Source organism: Misgurnus anguillicaudatus, chromosome 22 (genome assembly GCF_027580225.2).
Source record: "Misgurnus anguillicaudatus chromosome 22, ASM2758022v2, whole genome shotgun sequence".
Classification (NCBI taxonomy): Eukaryota; Metazoa; Chordata; class Actinopteri; order Cypriniformes; family Cobitidae; genus Misgurnus; species Misgurnus anguillicaudatus.
This window is the reverse complement of record NC_073358.2, coordinates 42,058,910-42,078,685: the sequence shown is the minus strand read 5'-3', so window position 1 is coordinate 42,078,685 and position 19,776 is coordinate 42,058,910. Positions and strand designations below refer to the sequence as shown.

Below are 19,776 nucleotides of genomic sequence, written 5' to 3'. Positions count from 1 at the left end.
ATTTTTTTTTGGCGAAAATTACGATCGTTTTGCTAGATAAGACTCTTATGCCTTGTTTGGGATTGTTCAAAGCCCTTTGAAGCTGCATTGAAACTGTAAACTTTTGAGGTCCATTAAAATCCATTATATGGAGAAAAATCCTGGAATATTTTCCTCAAAATACAAAACAAAAAAAAAAACATCTTGGATGACATAGGGGTGAGAAAACGATCATATTTTTTATGAAAGTAGAGTATTCCTTTAATAATGTGGTGTAGTGTTTATTTATACTTATTTAGTGTTGTTGATAAAACATATTTAGAGTTTGATAGATAAATCAGAAAACAGCACACAGTAGACTTATCTTCAGAAATTGTGGATAAAAAACTTTGCTCTTTCTTAAAAGCCAAATCCACTTTTTCAGTATATAAGTGATAAGAGTTTTTGTCTTTTGCATTGATCGAATGACTAAATCTATTCCTGTATTGCTCAGTGTTACAGCATTGCATTAGCAGGGCAAAATATCATGTGTTCGAACCCGAATACACATACTGATAAAAAATGTACACCTGTAAGTCTCTTTGGATAAAAGTGTCCGCCAAATGCATAAATGTAAATGCATTTCATGCAATTATAATTTGTAGTCATTGTTTCTCACATTTTCCTTTTCTCTGCCCTTTGTGTCTTTTCATGTCACATTCTAAGCGAGAGTTTCTTCATGGTGAAGGGGGCAGCGCTGTTTCTGCAGCAGGGTAGTTGTCCGCAAGGTCCGAGATGTCAACCGCATCATAAACATGCAGGTGAGTCCATGCATGAAAAGGGTTTCAAAATCCATCTTTTCACATTACACACAGTGATAGTTTAGGGACCTGATGCTATAACGTCCTGATTTAACACAAAATTAAGTCATTTACTCAACCTCTTGTCTTTTTGGGGAATGCAAAATATGGACTTGAGACTTCAGACGTCCTACAGCTTCTACATTAACACGTGCGGAACGCTAATTTTGTAGGTCATGTTTACTGTTAAACAGAAGAGTGAACATTGCTTTGGGTATTTTATGACCGAAACTATCACCGTGCAGACACAACAAGCCCTTCAGGTATATGGAGTCATGATCTATCGTCACGCCTTCAGACAGTTTGTTGTGTGATACCAGTTTTTTTTTTTGCATGTTGTTGTTATGAACTATTCAAATCATCTGATGTTTTCACGCATCTGTTTTGTCAGTCGGTTATTATTATGCTGTCGTCTGGTTTTGTCTGGGCTATAGGGTTACATTTGACGTGCCCGGTTTGAACGCATTGGCAGCAGTAACCGAAAGCGAGTTAGCGCAGGTTTAACGAGTACCTTTGTTTTTACATCGAGTCTGGCCAGAGGGCATGTAGGGTTTTAACCTCATTGGATTCTTGGAAGTAAAATGTTGAAATAAGACCTCGACTACCCGGCAGTCACAAGGAAGTACACAAAAGGGACTTCTGCAAACCACAGTGTGTGTCATAGGACATCTGTCTGGAGGATCTTGAATTAGATTTAAACAATTATTTGAATAATTGTTGCGTCAACACTATAAAAGTTGGAGAAGTCTCAATTGAGAAACAGCTGATGACCATCTTAGAATAGATGTTGTAGGGTTTATCTACATCAATCAGTGTAACAGTCTAGGAACTAAATGTTCTCAAAATGTTGCTTTTTTAATTATTTCATTAAACATTCTTACAATGTTGACGTCAGTTCATTAAGTAAATCCTCTGTGCTCATTCTGAATACAAATTAACCTCTTAAATACTGTATCTGCTCTCTGTGCTGACGTTTTTATATGTCTTCGATTTTCCTGATATATAGATTAGGGTTCTTTTTATTAGTTTGACATCATCAGTCTCCTCATGTGACTCATTTGCATCCTTATGCCGCCAGAAAGTCTAAAAGACTGTCTGTGTTGACAAATTAAACACCCTCCAAACTCCAACAGCCAGATGCGTCATAAATATTTGTAAATGAATTTGCAATATTTTTGTATCAAAGTTTATAATATAAACAGATCTGCTGAGTATATTTGACACTATATATAGGTGACAGATTTACTAAACAGGGCTAATTAGCGCGCAAACGTAAATCTAAATAACTGCCAGTGGGAGTGGAAATTTCTGCGTGTGATTTACTGACAAGGTGCACGTTAACGCACACAGGCACAAAATTTAATTTCCATAACTACATATGCAATTTAAAGGGACATTCCACTTTCTTTGAAAATATACTCATTTTCCAGCTCCCCTAGAGTTAAACATTTGATTTTTACCATTTTGGAATCCATTCAGCCGATCTCCAGTTCTGGCAGTAACACTTTTAGCATAGCTTAGCATAATCCATTATATCTGATTTGACCATTAGCATCGCGCTATAAAATAACCAAAGAGTTTCGATATTTTTCCTATTTAAAACTTGACTCTTCTGTAGTTACATCATGTACCAAGACTGACAGAAAATTAAAAGTTAGGCAGAAATGGCTAGGAACTATACTCTCATTCTGGCGTAATAATCAAGGACTTTGCTGCTGTAACATGGCTGCAGCAGGCGTAGTGATATTGCGCACTGCCCGAAAATAGTCCCCTGTCATTGAAAGTTACTAAGGGGACTATTTTCGGCTGCTGCGCAATATCATTGCGCCTCCTGCAGCCATTTACAGCAGCAAAGTCATTGATTATTACGCCAGAAATTGAAAGTGTTCCTTTAAGACATGCTTTTAGGCGTTAAATGATGGTGCAAATACCAGTAAATTAACGAACACAAGCCTTAAGCTTGAAGTATAATCCCATTTTTACGCGTATTTGAAGGTCAGTTTTTTTGTAACCGTGCGTAGTTTGGATGCTTTGGTTGCATATGCACGTGCAGGAGTATGAACTGTAGTATGTAGGCCAGGAGAGGCATTGCAATTTGTCGCAATGTGCATGCGTCAAACGTCTGTGTAAATGTATGAGTGAAGTAAACTATGCTTTGCAACGCTGTGCGAACAATCATGCGTGTATTCTCACACATTAAGTACATTAATCACTAAGTATTAATCACTAAGTATATTCCAGGCTTGAGTAAACCACGTGGAGTGATTCATTTAAATACTCTCCTTCCATACATTTTGCGTCTAAAAGGGAAACTCCTACAAATGCATGTGCAATAAGGTCAGTTGCAAAAATAACTACAGTATTGTCTGTGCAAAAGTCTTAGGCCACCGTGCCAGTCTCTTTAATAGAATACATCCAAAAAATACAGGAAATGTATATATAGTATTAAAAAATGTAAACTGATGTGGCAAGTTTCAAGGGTAAACTCCCCTTCCACTTGAGCAATAGCAGGAGACTGCAGGATATCTTAAACCTAAATAAAATTAAATCCTAATTTATCCTTTTTAAAGAGATTAGTCTTTTAACTTCATTCTGCTCAAAAGCGCCCAAGATGTGTTTAGTGCCAACTTCCAAGAGAGCTCACACTAAACACAGACGATGCCTAAAGAAGACATTAGGTCCTAAAATTAAATTAAATTTTTTTATACATATTTCCTGTATGTGTCTTAATAAAATAGATCGAAAAATAAATATGGATGGACATTAAAACTTCTAAAATAACAAATCTGGTGGTGGTGGCCTAAGACTTTTGCACAGTACTGTATGTCCATGCCTTTTCAGCCAAAATTTTGACTGTCTGTCCCAGTGGTGGCTGGTGGCTTCTTTTTCGAGGGCGCACGATGCGAAGCTCGTCAAAACATGTATTTAGGCGGTCATGTGTGTGGCTTGTCATGTCAAAATATGTGCCTGCTGCAGACGCTTCGAAGGGGTTTATGATAAAAGATACGGTCACGTTTGCCAGATACTTGCTTAATCTCATGTGTAACCAGAGTTTAGTGTTAAGGGAGTGTTTTTTCTTAAAAGGGACATTTCATCAGACTAAATAAATCTTTGGTGTCCCTGATATATCTTCACTAAATGGCAGTGCTGTGGTTAGATAGTGCAGATTAAGGGGCGGTATTATCCCCTTCTGACATCACAAGGGGAGCCAAATTTTAATTACCTGTTTTTTCACATTTGTGAAGAATGGTTTACCAAAACTAAGTAACTGGGTTGATCTCTTTCACATTTTGTAGGTTGATAGAGGCACTGGGGATCCAATTATAGCACTTTTCGTGATTTGTCCCCTTTAATGTTATGACTTTTTTGCAAATGTTTTTACATTTGTGTAGTGATAAGGAATAATAATAATAATAATATTTATCCTAATCTCTCCTCATTACCTCAGAATAATGTTAAATTCCGTACATAAATTATGCTCTGAAAGTTACCATATGTTTTCATAGTACACATAAAGTCTTAATTTCGTAAAAGAAAAATACATTTCTCATAACAACACCCGTTTGAATTATGTTTGTGTTTAAGAGTACTTTCTTGTACAGCCTATTACAATTCCAGCCACAGGGAGTGACTTACAATGACGAAACCCATGACAATAAATCAAAATTGCCAAAACAAGATTGTAGGAAAACGAATCTTTCATGATAATCGCACAAGTAATTGTTGCATATATCTGCTTGTTGTCTTCATCACAAACAAATTTTTACTATCACAGATCTCTGTGTTGCCCTAGCCAATCATTTACATACAGTATCAGCTTTTATTAGATAAACATGTAAAGTTATGTAAATTCATCTCATTGAGATACATTAGAAGACCACAAAGGCACGTTTTGGTATATAAAGAAAACAGCTCTCTTTTTATATACTGTATGTCGCAAATGCAAATCAATAAGCAAACTATAAAAGACATCATCTGTTTTGATAAATGTGTACGTCGGGCTATGAGGTTCATTTCCGTGTGTCGGCTTTTGTTTATAACCTCCTTGTGTACTTGACTTCCCACATGAGTTACATCAGAGCTTCATGGGCTCTGCCAAAATGTACAAGAACAAGAGGGGTTTGTTTGTGCAGGAACGCAACATCAAGGTCAAGGAGGTTCGTTTGTCCGTGTGAAGATAAATGAAATTAAGATCATATGTTTACTTGACTCAAAGAGGAGGTGCTAGAATAAGAAAACCGACAGGTTGACCTTTATTTGCACAAGAGGTGAAATTTTTTTTTCTTCCTGAACGTAAACCAGCCAAAAGAATGTTTTTTCCTAGTGTAGTAATGTGTATAGTAACTACTATTTTACATAAAACCAATCCCTAATACCCATCCTTGTCTTAGGACAACTTTGATAAACTTTTTTTGATCCACTTTAAATGTTGACTAGTATAGTAAACTCCCTTATAAAGACATGTATATATATGTACACACAAAAACACTTCCTTCCTTTAATTTCTGACAGCACATTCCCTTAACATTACATCTGTGTGTGTTGGACACTTTGTACTCTGCAGAATTGTAAAATCAACAGAGCTATAAGAACATTAATGAAATCCACATTCACACCCAACATGTAAAGACCGATTCATAATGCGGAGATTTTTGGCATGCCTGCTCTTGATAAACCCAAGATCTCATCTCAGGAATCATTCATTCCTGAGCGTAGCTGGGTTATGTCATCTTTAGTAGAGTGATTTAATTTTATGGTTGTTATAATTTAAAAGGATTAGGATGGCAGCGTGAATAGTATTGTGTTGACAATGATTGCTTTTCTTAACAGGTGACCTACCTCAGCATCTACAGGTGATGATCAACATTCTTCGCTCGGAGGATCGAATCAAACTGGTGAGAACACACGCACACAAACAATGTATTGGCTGATTCATGTACCTTTTTATAAGGGCCGAACCCTGTGACTTGTGAGCAATTTAGCCAAACTATATTATACTATGGAAGTGTTGCCAAACCTTTATACACACACACACACACACACACACACACACACACACACACAAAGTCAGTAACTCTAAGGCAGTGAGTCAGCCTGAATGGATTTTATTGTCCACAGGTTGCTGAAAGACTGTTTTCGTTCATTGTGTTTATTAAACCCTGAAACTCATTTATATGTGTTGCTAGCTGTTTCTGAGCGTTTCCTTGGTGAAATATAAACCAATAGCAGTGCCATTCACATGCAGTGTGTTGATTATTGTGCATTTGGAACACAAATTAAGATATTTCTGATGAAATCTGAGAGCTCCTATAGACGGCAATGCTGTCTATACTTCAAGGCTCAAGAAAACATTAGCTGGGTTTCCATCCACCCAATTTTATTCGCATTTTGAAGTATCGCATAAGAAACGAGTGATGAAAAAGCTGAATTTCTAATAAAAATCGTATAATTCGCAAAAGGTTTTTATGCTCGCTTGAGGTGGTTTTTGACTTGTACGAAAAAGAGGAAAAGCAAATAACACATTTGCCAAATATATTCTGAAGTAGCATGACTGACACAATGCCCCTGCTGCTAGTGCCTACATCAAAAATTCAGCATTTCTTTTTCTTTGCACAGCATTCAGTTTGGCAATTACAAGCTGCTAGTAAATGTATAACTTGCCCAATCGGGTAATTCTCACGAAATCCAGATTTAGAAGGTGTCCAGCATCAGAATTTTTAAAAAGCCCTTGAAGCCCAATTTTTTTGCACATATAAGATAAAGGTCTGAACTTACTATAACCATTATTTTTAGAGAATATAAAAAATATTTCTTATAGAATTATTTAAATTTTTTAGGTTATCATTATCAAAAAGTATCATTACCGCAACATGATATTACATGAAATATTTGCATTTACAAACTCATGTTTCGGTAATGAGAACTAAAAAGTTGTCTTGGTACTATGACAAACAAAATTTCAACTTTGTTTGAAATAAGAACTGCTTACCTGGTAGACATCTTGAGTGTCACAGTCAATTATGTCCCTTCCAACTATTTTTTTTTATTTTATTTTTTTGAAAATATTAGTTCATTGAGGGCTTAAACAATGATTGAAAATTGTTGCGGAGGAAGAGAAAATTGGTCTTGGACACATTTATATTCCTTATTATTGTCTCTCCATTTACCAATAATCACTAAATACCACATGTTTCTTTACTGTAAATGTTTATAGTATAACATCCACTGAAGCTTTTGATTTTTAAGATTTTTTAAATTATAAATATTTCCATGTCAAAGAACCCAAATCCAGTTATGGACACATTGCGGTAATGAACATTTTCCTTTTAAATGTAAAAAAAACAAAATTAGTTTGTAAGATGTCAATTGAAATCATGTGCAAAAAAAGTACATGAAGAGATGTTTGTAATTGTATGCTTCTTATTTTGATAGCATTTACTTTTTTATCAAATGTTTCATGACACCTCATAAGTCTAATTTCGCAGGAATCACCCAATTGTAACTAAATGCAGTCGTGTCTCCATTTTCTAATCGTGCCTTCTTTTATTTACTGTTGGTTACTAAGTTACCAATACCTCCATCATTCGCTCTAACAACAACGTACCTAATTCTATTTTTTTTTTTTTTGCGAATTTTGAAAAAATTTGCTTCATTTTTGAAAAACGTGGGGAAACCCCACTATTGTTAAAATACTCCATGTGACATTGTGACAACATTTTCAATCTTCATTTGATGAAGCAACGAGAATACTTTGGTGCTCAAAGTCAATCTCCAATGCGTATTCATGTAAGCAGCATGTGTTTTAATTGGCAGCCATAGATGTATACATCCAAACTGCATAAATGCCAATTGATGGCTTCCATCTATGGAGCGGATACGTTAATACTAGGGATGCACGATATATCGGCCGAAATATCGTTATCGTCCGATAACTGCTTATTTTTAATATTATCGGTTATCGGTCTGATAGCAAAATTAGGCCGATAAATGAAAGCCGATAAATGATGGATTATTTTGGTTTGTTGAACCACTTCACTTGCTCATTGCTGGCCATGTGGAGTTTTGATTGGTGCTTTCTGTGACATAGCACGAAGATGACACGTGTTGCGGGCTTAAGAAGAGTATGCTAGTCTAGCGCAAAGACAAGATGTCCGCGGTCTGCGAGTTTTTCATTGTGAAAATAATATGAATATTTATCGGCATATAGATATCGGTTATCGCCCCCCAAATTTAATGAGTTATCGGTTATCGGTATCGCCCAAAATTTCCATATCGGTGCATCCCTAGTTAATACGTTTTGGAGAATAACTTTATAAGCACTAAAAGTATTCTCTTTGCTTCATGAAATGGAGATTGAGCCACTGTAGTTGTGTGGATTATTTTAACATTCTCATTACTAACTTTCGGAGCCTTTCTGTGCATCTATGTATACATATATCCAGGGTGCGATTTGCCAGGGGGGATGCGTGGGATTTCCCCCTTTCTGGTCAATGTATCCCTGCCTCTGCTTAATTATTTTTATCCCCGGTGGGGATAAATTTATCCCCCCCTCAAAGTGATCAGTGCTACCACACTAGTGGCGAGACGGATCACAAAACTTATCACGGATCCGTGGTTTTATTAAAGTCAATTTTGTTTTAAAATGCACTACTTTGGCTGGCTCTGATGATACAGCTGCCGCGCAGCATCTCTGTATTCACCACTCTGCAGACTTGCTCATTGTCCCGCCCACGGCGCTATCTGATTGGTTACACCTCACGAGTAATAGCCTATCAACACTTGGAGATGGTTATGGAGCTGTGTGTCGAAACGATGAAATGCAGCATATTCAGCCGCATATTAATAAAGCGGGAATAAACATAATAATCTGATTATCTGTTTATGATGACAAGCAGAGTTGGTGTCCCAGTCACACCATTGAGAATGGCCGAAGTTACACATGATACATGCCGATGAGGCATTTAGCGAGGCGCGGGCGCGTCCAGTTTGCGCAAATGAGGCTAAGTGACTAACACATAATGCATCTGACTTCTCTATCATTTCACTGTAGCTCAGCATCGCGGTGTAAAGTTAATGTTATTACTTTAAAAGCAGCATTAAAACAGTTTCTACTGTAATGGTTTAACTTTGCAATCAATACATTGTTCATATTTATGTTTAAGTTGACACTACGTTGTGCCATATAGTTTTGCCATTCAAGATTTAATTCTTGCGTGTTTTTTCGTTGTGCATGATCACAGTTCATATGTGTGGGGAAAGATAAGCTATTAGAGTAAAAATATTGCGTTAGGCTGCTTCATGAGTTAATAAGAAAAAAGATTTTACAATTCCTGCAAATGCAGTGATGAGTTCATGTTCTCATGATTTATTTTTATGAATTAAAATGTTTTGAAATGTGCTGTGGACAGAGACGCATTATGTCAAGATTAGAATTATAAAAAATCGTCAATAAGCTCATAATTTGTGCTAAAATAGTATAAATGTTTAGTTTTAAAACCATTTTGAAAAGCTGGTTATATTTTTATGTTTCTGCACAAGTTCAGCAGACAGTAAAGTTCGGGTTTGTTCCGATCAGAGGTCGTGAGCGGAGAGCGCATTTCTGAATATTAGAAATATTTTAATTAGAAATATATAAAACATAATAATATTATAATGGATTTTTGTTAGGTCGGACAATGATTACCAAATTTCTCTCTCATATTGCTCTTCATAACTACTGAAAACAGTCAAAAAAGTTAAAACTAGTGGTGGGTACAAAATGACTCATGACGAAATATGGTGGGTACCCACCATCGCCAAAATCGACGCCTATGAAAACATCCCCCCCTCTGTTTTTTTCACAAATCGCACCCTGCATATATCTATGGCTGAAATATGAAATAAAGATTGAGCCACTGTAGTCATGTGGACTATTTCTTTACTGCCTTTCTGAGCATTGAAAGTTGTGAGTTGCATGTTACAGGTGTGGAATGAGTAATTAATAACAACTCCAAAATTTTGATTCTGGAGTTAACTTATATTGATTTTTTATTTTAATTACATGGTTGTTCATTTGTAATCCACAGGCGGTACGGTTAGAGAGCGCATGGTTAGATCGTGTGCGGTACATGGTGGTGGTCTATACAAACGGTCGGCAGGACACAGAAGAACACATACTGCTGGGCATGGACTTCAGCAACAAAGACAGGTGACAGAAAAGTCAAATGCCATTTGATATCAGCAAAAATATTAAAATTTAAAAAGATCCGTCACTGCTATTGCTATGAATAGGGGGGATCACAACGGTCAATATGGCTGTTTTCGTCCTGCCTTCTAATAAAAAGAGCCAATCGTCAACCATTAAAGGATGACATTATCTGGGGGAGGGTCTCTGTTACCCGGGGCGGAGCAAGACATTGGGGGCTTAGCCCAAATCTAGGGGTTTCAAAGCATGATCCCCTGCTAATATTTTTTCTCCATTTACAGCAGCTTTATAAACTATTTTTCAATCTTACTGCTATTTTTTAATCCTATCTTATCCTATTTTGGATAAGAGAAGTGTCATTAGCCTCTTTCACACAGTAATTCTGGTAAATTACCATGAATTTACCAGAATGGATTTACCAGTAAATACAAAAATGTGCTGTTCACACATGCAGTGACGTTCCGTCTTTTTACCAGTAAGACATCATTCACACATCAGTATCAAAATACCGGTAAACTCGGAGAGAAAGCGGAAGTTACCTGTGGCGCGCGGCCGGCGAGCTCTGTCTGTGTCGTATTTGTAAACGGCGGGTTATGACTTAATACCCACGGTCCGTATTTTGTTGTTTTCACATCTGTGGCAAGCGGTCGCGAAGTTGCTCGTGACCAAACAACATAGCGTTAGGCGGCGTCAAACGGATGCGCGTTTGCACGTTAGGCTTCACAGATGGTGTGCTAAGGACGTCTGCAATTTGGCAATTAGATGGTAAGCTGTTTTAAACAACTTTGGTGAAGAAATGTGGATGTTAACTTCAGGTGTGCTCGACTTTTAAGCAACATGTGTGTGGAAACGTCCGTAAACAGTCTGGGGGAAACCGCGTCACCTGTATAAAAAACTTTCTGATTGGCCCGCCCGATCTGTCAGTGCGGTCTGACGTCATCTAAATGCCGGTAATGCTATATTTTTCGTTCACACACAGCGCTTACCGGCAAATTACCGTTAATCTTACAACCTGTCTTACTGGTAAATTGGGAGCACTGATTTACCGGAAAGGTTCTGTTCACACATGACATGTTAACTGCAATTTACCAGTAAATTACCAGTAAAGACTGTATGTGTGAAAGGGACTATAGTCAAAATTTGTTATGTTACAGTTTCAAAATGACAATACAGAGAACACAGCAAGGTTCTCTGTATTGTCATTTTGAAACTGTAACATAACAAATTTTGACAATGACACTTTAACTTCTCTTATCCAAAAAAAGGCTAAATTTGTAGGCTAATCCAGTAACTATAAAGCTACATAAGAACAACAATTTTGACACATAAGGATATTTTAATGTAAGAGATTGAGGATTCACATTTTATAACTGTCTATCAATGTATTTCTGAGGTGAAATCATTGCGAGTTTCAGAGAAATGCATATGGGCAAAACATAAGCTGCCTAATTAAGTAATAACTATTCTCACCTTCTTACTTCTGACGTCTTAAAGATAAATAGTATATCCATCTATAAAAAAGGCATATGTAAGAGCGCTAACAGTAGCCGTTAGCCATGCAGATAATATATCAATTGACGCTATTTAACAGTATTTACTTATCACATAACTATTAGTATACTTTTATAGTAATAACGAAGGCACTGTAATAATAAAAAAGTTGAAAATGTTTACTGTTGGGATATTCAGAATATTAATTTGCCTTAAATGCGAATCTATCAGTTGTTATCACTGGAGTGGGGGACCAGAGAGTTTAAAGCTAAATGCCGCCACCTAGCGTACTGGATGATTTCATTTTGCAGTTCTGAAAAGATTCGGGGTTTTGACAAAACATTCGGGGCGTGAGCCCCAAAAGCCACCCTCTCGCTCCGCATTACCATTCAAAATAACAGGTCTTGCTATAGTGTGCCGCAGTGATGACTTATTTTTTTAGGCCAAAGTTAGTGGGACAATGGTTTCCTCGCTAAAAAAAGCACATTCATTTTTCCCATAGATTTTTGGGTTATCGCTGAAATAAACGTGACATTTGACAATTACAACTTGGTCCTGCAAGTTAATATTTACAGATGAACACCACTTTTGAATTTTCTCTATCTAAATGCCTTCACTAGAGAAGAAAAACTTAGACTTCAAAATTCATAAAAGTTAAGTAAATTATTTCTTTAATTAATGCCACAGATCTGTACAGAAAATTTCATTGAAGTGGGTGTGTCTAACACAAAGCTGTGAACTAAAACCCTGTGATTTCTTTGTCATTTTTAACCGTAATTTTTTTGTTTTTTTGTCATTCACAGTAAGAACTGCTCTATAGGGATGGTGCTGCCCCTGTGGAGTGATACCAAGATTCATTTAGATGGCGATGGGTGAGTGCTGCCCCCTCTGGACACTGAGAATAAATGCAGGCTGTTGGTCCTTTGACCCCTCACATTTGGTGCACAGATCTATGTTTATGAAGCACATTCATTTGGATTATAAACAAATCTTTTAAACAATGACAAAAATCTAAAGTATTCCTTTTATTTTAAGTGTTACATATAGAGGCTTAAGTGATGACGTATGATGGCCTTAGTTAACCTCTTGTGTCATATCTCCAGGGGCTTCAGTGTGACTACAGCAGGACGCATGCACATCTTCAAGCCTGTGTCAGTCCAGGCCATGTGGTGAGAAATTAATCCAATAACTAATTGTTAATTTAGTTGCAGGTCTTAACATTCTTTGTGTTTGCATGTAGGTTTGGATTTTATTTCACATATTTGCTAGAAAGCCTCATATTATAATTAAAACTGCAAGCAGTGATGGAAGGGCCCTCGCACACCTGACACCGCCACGCCGTGGCATGAGAAGAATTAAAGGGAACAGTAGTAAATAGGCATTTAAGCATGTAAACATAGGTGAACCATTTAAAAGTGTAGTATAATGTGCCACATTTCCTGTTGCTAATTACAAATGACAGCGAGGTAGCATCGTGTAAGATAGCATGAGAGAGAGTGAGTGAGCGAGTGTGTGTGTGTATGAGTGACTACATGTAAATATTGGCACGTAGATGTGTTCTGTCCAGGACTCTTATCAATCATGTGAAGTTTGGGACAAATCCGACATTGCATTATCATTGTAAACATGTTACTTCCTGTTACCAGCTGGTGGCGCTATGACCGTAACTGACTATTGGCATCATAAGTGACTATCAGTGATGGGAGTAACGCGTTACTGTAACTCCACTATTTTTTTAAATCAAGTAACGCAATTACAATTACTGAAATTTAAATGAGTTCGTTACGCGCGTTACTCTATTTTGTAAAAAATAGACAAGACATATCTGACGTCGCAGGACTGTAGTTGGCGGCGCAATGATTCATTACACTTCATCATAGCTGACAGTGCATATAGAATGAACATGAAAAATCTAAACGGGACAACATACCTTTGTTTAAAAATTGTGCGCAAGTCATAATCCATCCGGTCTCATGTTTGTAAATTATCTTCACCAAGCAATCGCAGTATGACATCTACTTGCATTTGTAGTCCACAAAGGTAATAAATCTAAGAAATGATCATATATTCTTAGATGTTTACATCGGCTTCATGGAAGAGAACGATCCGCGATTGTTGTTTCCACTAAAATATTCACACTGCGGTGTACACCCGTGTTAAAACTCCATAGTATGTGTGAGCTCGCTTTTAGTTTTAGTTTCAGTCTCTCCGTATCCGAACAAAAAATCCACTCGCTACTGTCCATCTGACAAAACAATCCACTCGCTCTGTGTCCGTCCGACAAAACAATCCACGTAGCCTACTCCGTTTTCTGAATAAATATCTTCCTTTAATCCTGTGTATCATTTAAATCCAACAGAAAACAAACAATATATGACCAAAGAGCGCAGTCCCTGTGGCAAGCTTCACAAGCTGTGTTCCAATTCAAGTGCTGCACCCTACTAAGCATGCAATAAAAGGTGAGCACTTGCCCATTCAAGGCGCTCAGAAGTTCGCGAAGAGAACTGAAATGAGACGGTCTAACCTTCGGAGGACCCATAATTTGCCTCATCTGCTGCACACGCATCGTGCCTGTCAGCAGGACACAGCGGAGACGTTTCTAACTTATTAAAATAAATATGAAATCAGAAAAATTATAATTTATTTTAGAAAATTTGACATGTTGACACAATTGTCTCCAAATTTTTAAAGAGACACTACACAATTTTAACACATTTTATATTTTTGTAAACATGCAGAATATTTGTCTAAATGGTCTAAATGATATACATAAATAAACTAAGTTTAAATATTAAGATAATTTCTAACAAAAATATTCAAAGGTTGAATCTAAAGCAAAATAGGCTCCTACAGTATGTGATATATTAGAGTCTTACGTGTAAAATAGCCCATCCATATCATTTTACTGTTTGACTGTTCAGTACTGTTCATATTTACATTTAAAAAGCAGACATAAAAGTAACTTAAAAGTTACTTTTCTAAGTAACTAATTACTTTTGATATACAGTAACCGGTAGAGTAATTCAGTTACTTTTAAAAGAAGTAATTAGTAACTGTAACTAATTACTAATTTTTTAGTAACTTGCCCAACACTGGTGACTATTGACATGTAGATGTGTTCAGTCCAGGACTCTTATTAATCATGTGAAGTTAGGGAAAGATCGGTCATTGCATAATCAGTGTAAACATGTCACTTCCTGTTGTCAGCTGGTGGCGCTATAACCATAAGTGACTATTGACATGTAGATGTGTTCAGTCCAGGACTCTTATTAATCATGTGAAGTTTGGGACAGACCAGACATTGCATAATCAGTGTAAACATGTCACTTCCTGTTGTCAGCTGGTGGCGCTATAACCATAAGTGACTATTGACATGTAGATGTGTTCAGTCCAAGACTCTTATTAATCATGTGAAGTTAGGGAAAGATCGGACATTGCATAATCAGTGTAAACATATCACTTCCTGTTGCCAGCTGGTGGCGCTATAACCATAAGTGACTATTGACATGTAGATGTGTTCACTCCAGGACTCTTATTAATCATGTGAAGTTTGGGACAGATCAGACATTGGATAATCATTGTAAACATGTCACTTCCTGTTGCCAGCTGGTGGCGCTATAACCATAAGTGACTAATGACATGTAGATGTGTTCACTCCAGGACTCTTATTAATCATGTGAAGTTTGGGACAGATCAGACATTGGATAATCATTGTAAACATGTCACTTCCTGTTGCCAGCTGGTGGCGCTATAACCATAAGTGACTATTGACATGTAGATGTGTTCAGTCCAGGACTCTTATTAATCATGTGAAGTTTGGGACAGATCAGACATTGGATAATCATTGTAAACATGTCACTTCCTGTTGCCAGCTGGTGGCGCTATAACCATAAGTGACTATTGACATGTAGATGTGTTCAGGTCATGACTCTTAGCAATCATGTGAAGTTTGGGACAGATCGGACACTGTATGCCTGAGTTCCAGCAACCTGTTTCATAGCGAAACATCAAACTTTGGCTGGCCGAAATAGACACAAATTTTAATATAGAATCAAATCCTTCGCAATTTAGCATCACAAAGGCCTTAAGATGACACTCGCCAAATATGATGATGATCCGACGAAAACTGTAGGAGGAGTTAGTTAAAGTATGACTGCTGGCAATGAGAAAAACTGAGCCAAAATCTGAGAAATAATTCAAAATAGCTGACTTCCTGTTTGGTTTAGGGCGTTGCTCCAAGAGACTTTTTTGTAGGGCTTGTAATAATACATGAGCATACCGAAATTCGTACATGTAAGCTAAACACAGTCCAAGGGCTGCTTCATTCAATATTTGAAAGTGGCGCTAAAACATGTTCCTTCAGGTTGCCAGCTGGTGGCGCTATGGCTATAAATGAAAATTGTTATGTAGATGTGTTCAGGTCAGGACTCTTAGCAATCATGTGAAATTTGGGACAGATCGGACACTGTATGCATGAGTTCCAGCAACTTCCTGTTTCATTGGAAAACATCAAATTTTGTCGGGCCAGAACCGACACAAATTTTTACGTAGAGTCAAATCCTTCGCAATTTAGCATCACAAAGGCCTTAAGATGACACTCACCAAATATGAAGATGATCCGACGAAAACTGTAGGAGGAGTTAGTTAAAGTATGACGCCTGGAAATGACAAAAACTGCGCCCAAATCACAAAAATAACTCAGAATAGCTGACTTCCTGTTTGGTTTACGGCTTCGCTCCAAGAGACTTTTTTGTAGGTCTTGTCATGCTACAGACGCGTACCGAATTTCGTATTTGTACGTCAAACACAGTCCGAGGGCTGCTTCGTTGAAAATTTGTAGGTGGCGCTATAGAGCCATTTTCTCACGCCTAATTCTAAAGCATACACCACATGTAAATTTTCATCACTCTTGACATCTGTGCAAAATTTCATAAGTTTTCGAGTATGTTTAGGCCCTCTAAAGTCCCGCTGAAGTCGGAGAAAAAGAAAAAAAAAAAATAATAACTCCTTGAAGAACAATAGGGTCCTCACACCCCGGTGTGCTCGGGCCCTAATAACATGCAGAGAAGTCAGCTATTTTTAGCAGATTATTATAAAGTGTTTAAAATGTACTGTAAAAGGCTGGATGAATTTACACAGTTGTTTGTGAGGTAGACATCTGTTTAGTTTTTTGGAGGAGGTTCCATTAGGGTGGTCCTTATAATGGGTCAATTTTTTAAATGTTCAACTCTCACCCCCAGATGTGTTAGGATATCAATAAAAACACACTGTGCAAAATGTTAAATTGTTCCTGCAATATCTAGAGGTTGCTTAAAGCCTTTGAATATTTTCGAAATCACATATTTTTGCAAAACTGTACCATTTAAAAACGCACAACACACATAAAACTTGCTTCTTGGAGCGTAACTTTGTTCCAGTTATTTCAGTCTCTTCTGATCCGAGTAACCATATAGCGGACTTGCTTCATGTTGCTTCAGCTATTGTCTCAGTGTAGTCGTTGTCTATTGTGCTTTTTTTACATTGAAGCTTTCTTGCTTTGAAAGACATATCACAACTAAAACAGGAGTTTTAATTGCGTGGAGTATGGTCAAATAAGTCCATTGCTGCCATAAGTATATATTATTAAACAATTATACATGATAGCACAAAGTATCACATAATACGCGAATATGTTAATCTTCAAAGGTCTTGAGCAACATCTAAATAAATATTAATTAATATTGAAAACATTTTGTCCAATTTATTTATTTATTTATTCAAACATATTGGTGTGGTGAGAGCATTAACTTTTAAAAGTTAAAAAATAAGGACCACCCTAGGGTTACATGTTTACAGGTGCTTTAGGAGTTTGGTGTCTATTAAAAAATTTTGCTCCACACTGCCATCTGGTGACTGTTAGAAAAATACCATGGCAGCGCCTGATCATAAGTGTGAAGTTTTATTTGTGGCTCCGTCTGTAAAATCCAGACTAAAGTCTTATAATATAATTATGACCTTACTAAAAGTAATCAATCTTAGATTTTCATATAATCTTTTTTTTTATATTATGTTAATGATTTTGTGTACAAAACTGGAAATCACAAAAAATGACATTACCTGGGTTTTCACATGCAAGGTCACAATTTTCACAGTATGATATGTAGTGCAATGCTACTAGTGGAAATAATATAAACATTCAGACGCACTTACCCTTGGAGGCGTCCCCAAAGTGTCACTGCAGTGACGCAGCGCAAATTCCCTCGAAATGGAACTGTAACAATGTATCTTAAAAGGTAACATGATGTAACCTTGCTCTCACTTGAAATATGTCCCCACATTTAGTCCTTGAATTTGAGGGTATTGGACCTGGAAAGTCCTTGAAAGGTCCTTGAATTTTAAGTTTTATTTTAAATGATAAACATGTTCTTGTTTATATGCAGTATGTGGAGTTGGCACAGTACGCCAACATTATTTAAAAAAAACTATAGTAGTACCATAGTGCAGGTATACCATTATGGTAATACATGGTGCCACTTCTTTTTTTTATCCTGGGTTTTATGCTTGTGGAGAACTAGTTCAGCTGTCTACTAAAGTTTAATTTAGTTTATTAAAGTTTTATTTTAATAACAGTTTATTCAACTAAAATTAATTGACCAAACTATTCGTATGTATTTTACGAGGTGGCTAATTCGCATTAATTTGTACTACCAAATTGTATGTTTTTGTGCGATTTGCTTTCATCTCTGTGACATTAGAGGTTACACGGGGCGGATCCCACAGAAAGCCTTTATGGCAGTGCCGGGTGCTTTTTTGAATGGTTTTCTATGGGCAGTGAATGTTGCTGTTTGCGTACTGCTTATCCGCACCGAACGCCTCACGTTTTGACGCCTCCCGTGCCACACGTTTTGTCAGAGCAAGCGCCCACTTCTGAAAGTTTCTGGTAATATGACAGCAAAAGACCGCTCACGCTTCAATATTTAACACATCCGTTCAAAGAGTGTATTGTACTGTTCCCTTTAAATGCTTTTATCTTCTGCATGCGAATGTTGATTCATACCAAAAAGCTTTTTTGCATAGTTGTGTTTGACACATGAAAACGTCTCGGGTTACGTATGTAAGTGTTGTTCCCTGAGAAGGGAACGAAGCGCTGCGTCTCCCTTGCCATACTTCCTGCGTCCCTGTAACGCTGTCTTTGGCAATATTTCAGATAGCGATATACTTCCTGGCTCCCACGTCATCCTGTCTTTGTTGTTACGCCTCACCATTGGTTGAATTTGATATACACATTCAGACGCACTCACCCCTAGAGGCGTCCCCAAAGTGTCACAAATTGTAACAATGTATCTTTAAAGGTAATACGATGTAAACTTGCTCTCACTTGAAATGTTTAAGTCCTTGAATTTGAGGGTATTGGACCTGGAAAGTCCTTGAAAGGTCCTTGAATTTGAAGTTAACTAAGGTGTGGAACCCTGTAGTAATCATATGGTTTTTTTTGTACTAATCACTTTGTCTGACTTTTTATGAATAAGCCAACTCGTAGAATACATTCAGTACAAATTCCCATGAGATCAGGCTGGTGACATCTGTTCGTTTAGGGGTTCTTATTGTTTACTAAATAGATTTATTTTTCTCTGATTTAGCTACATTATAACCCATAATCTGTAATAACTATAGCTCACGTTTTCCTTGCATTTCCTTCAGGTCAGCATTACAGATCCTGCACAAAGTGTGTGAGGTATCACGCAGGTATAACTATTTTCCCGGTGGCATGGCCCTCACGTGGATGGGTTACTATGAGAGCTGTATCAGCTCCGATCAAAGCTGCATCAATGAATGGAACGCCATGCAGGACCTGGAAACATTACGGCCGGATTCTCCGGCAGCCTTCGCAGACAAGTGAGTGCAAACCAGGAATAAAGGCCGAGGCTTTTTGGCATCGCTTAATCCCGGCAGACGATTCGAATTAACATTTGTTTTTGGAATTGCCTTATTCTTGCATTTCTCTTTTGCGACCGACCGAGACGGCAAGCAACAACCGGACGTGTTTGTTACGGGTTGTCATGGTGTAATCTCATAGACGTTTGATCTGTGTGATACATAAGATCGTATGCAGGAAGTGAGGTGGTGCGCTAATAAGACCTTCTTTGATGCTTTTTATTGAACTCCTACACTAAATGGTGTTTACTTTCTGTTCTGCAGGCCAACGGAGAGAGAAAGAACCGAATGCCTAATCAAAACCAAACTCAGGAGCATCATGATGTGCCAGGACCTGGAAAACGTCACGTCCAAAGAGGTCAGCAGGAA

The 19,776-nt window shown here is 37.4% G+C and overlaps 1 protein-coding gene across 2 annotated transcripts in view; it reads left to right on the top strand.

The window, feature by feature from the left end:
• Positions 1 to 676: 676 nt before the first annotated feature.
• ssh1a (slingshot protein phosphatase 1a) overlaps positions 677 to 19,776 on the top strand; it is a 30,889-nt gene continuing 11,789 nt past the window's right edge. For both annotated transcript variants that reach the window (XR_012365211.1, XM_073860499.1), the window contains exons 1-7: positions 677 to 779; positions 5,649 to 5,713; positions 9,884 to 10,005; positions 12,297 to 12,365; positions 12,597 to 12,662; positions 19,174 to 19,368; positions 19,672 to 19,765. Coding sequence is in view for 1 of the 2 variants with exons in the window: in XM_073860499.1 (XP_073716600.1) it covers positions 698 to 779; positions 5,649 to 5,713; positions 9,884 to 10,005; positions 12,297 to 12,365; positions 12,597 to 12,662; positions 19,174 to 19,368; positions 19,672 to 19,765 (693 nt within the window). In the remaining variant the exon portion in view is untranslated. The remainder of the gene's footprint in view (positions 780 to 5,648; positions 5,714 to 9,883; positions 10,006 to 12,296; positions 12,366 to 12,596; positions 12,663 to 19,173; positions 19,369 to 19,671; positions 19,766 to 19,776) is intronic.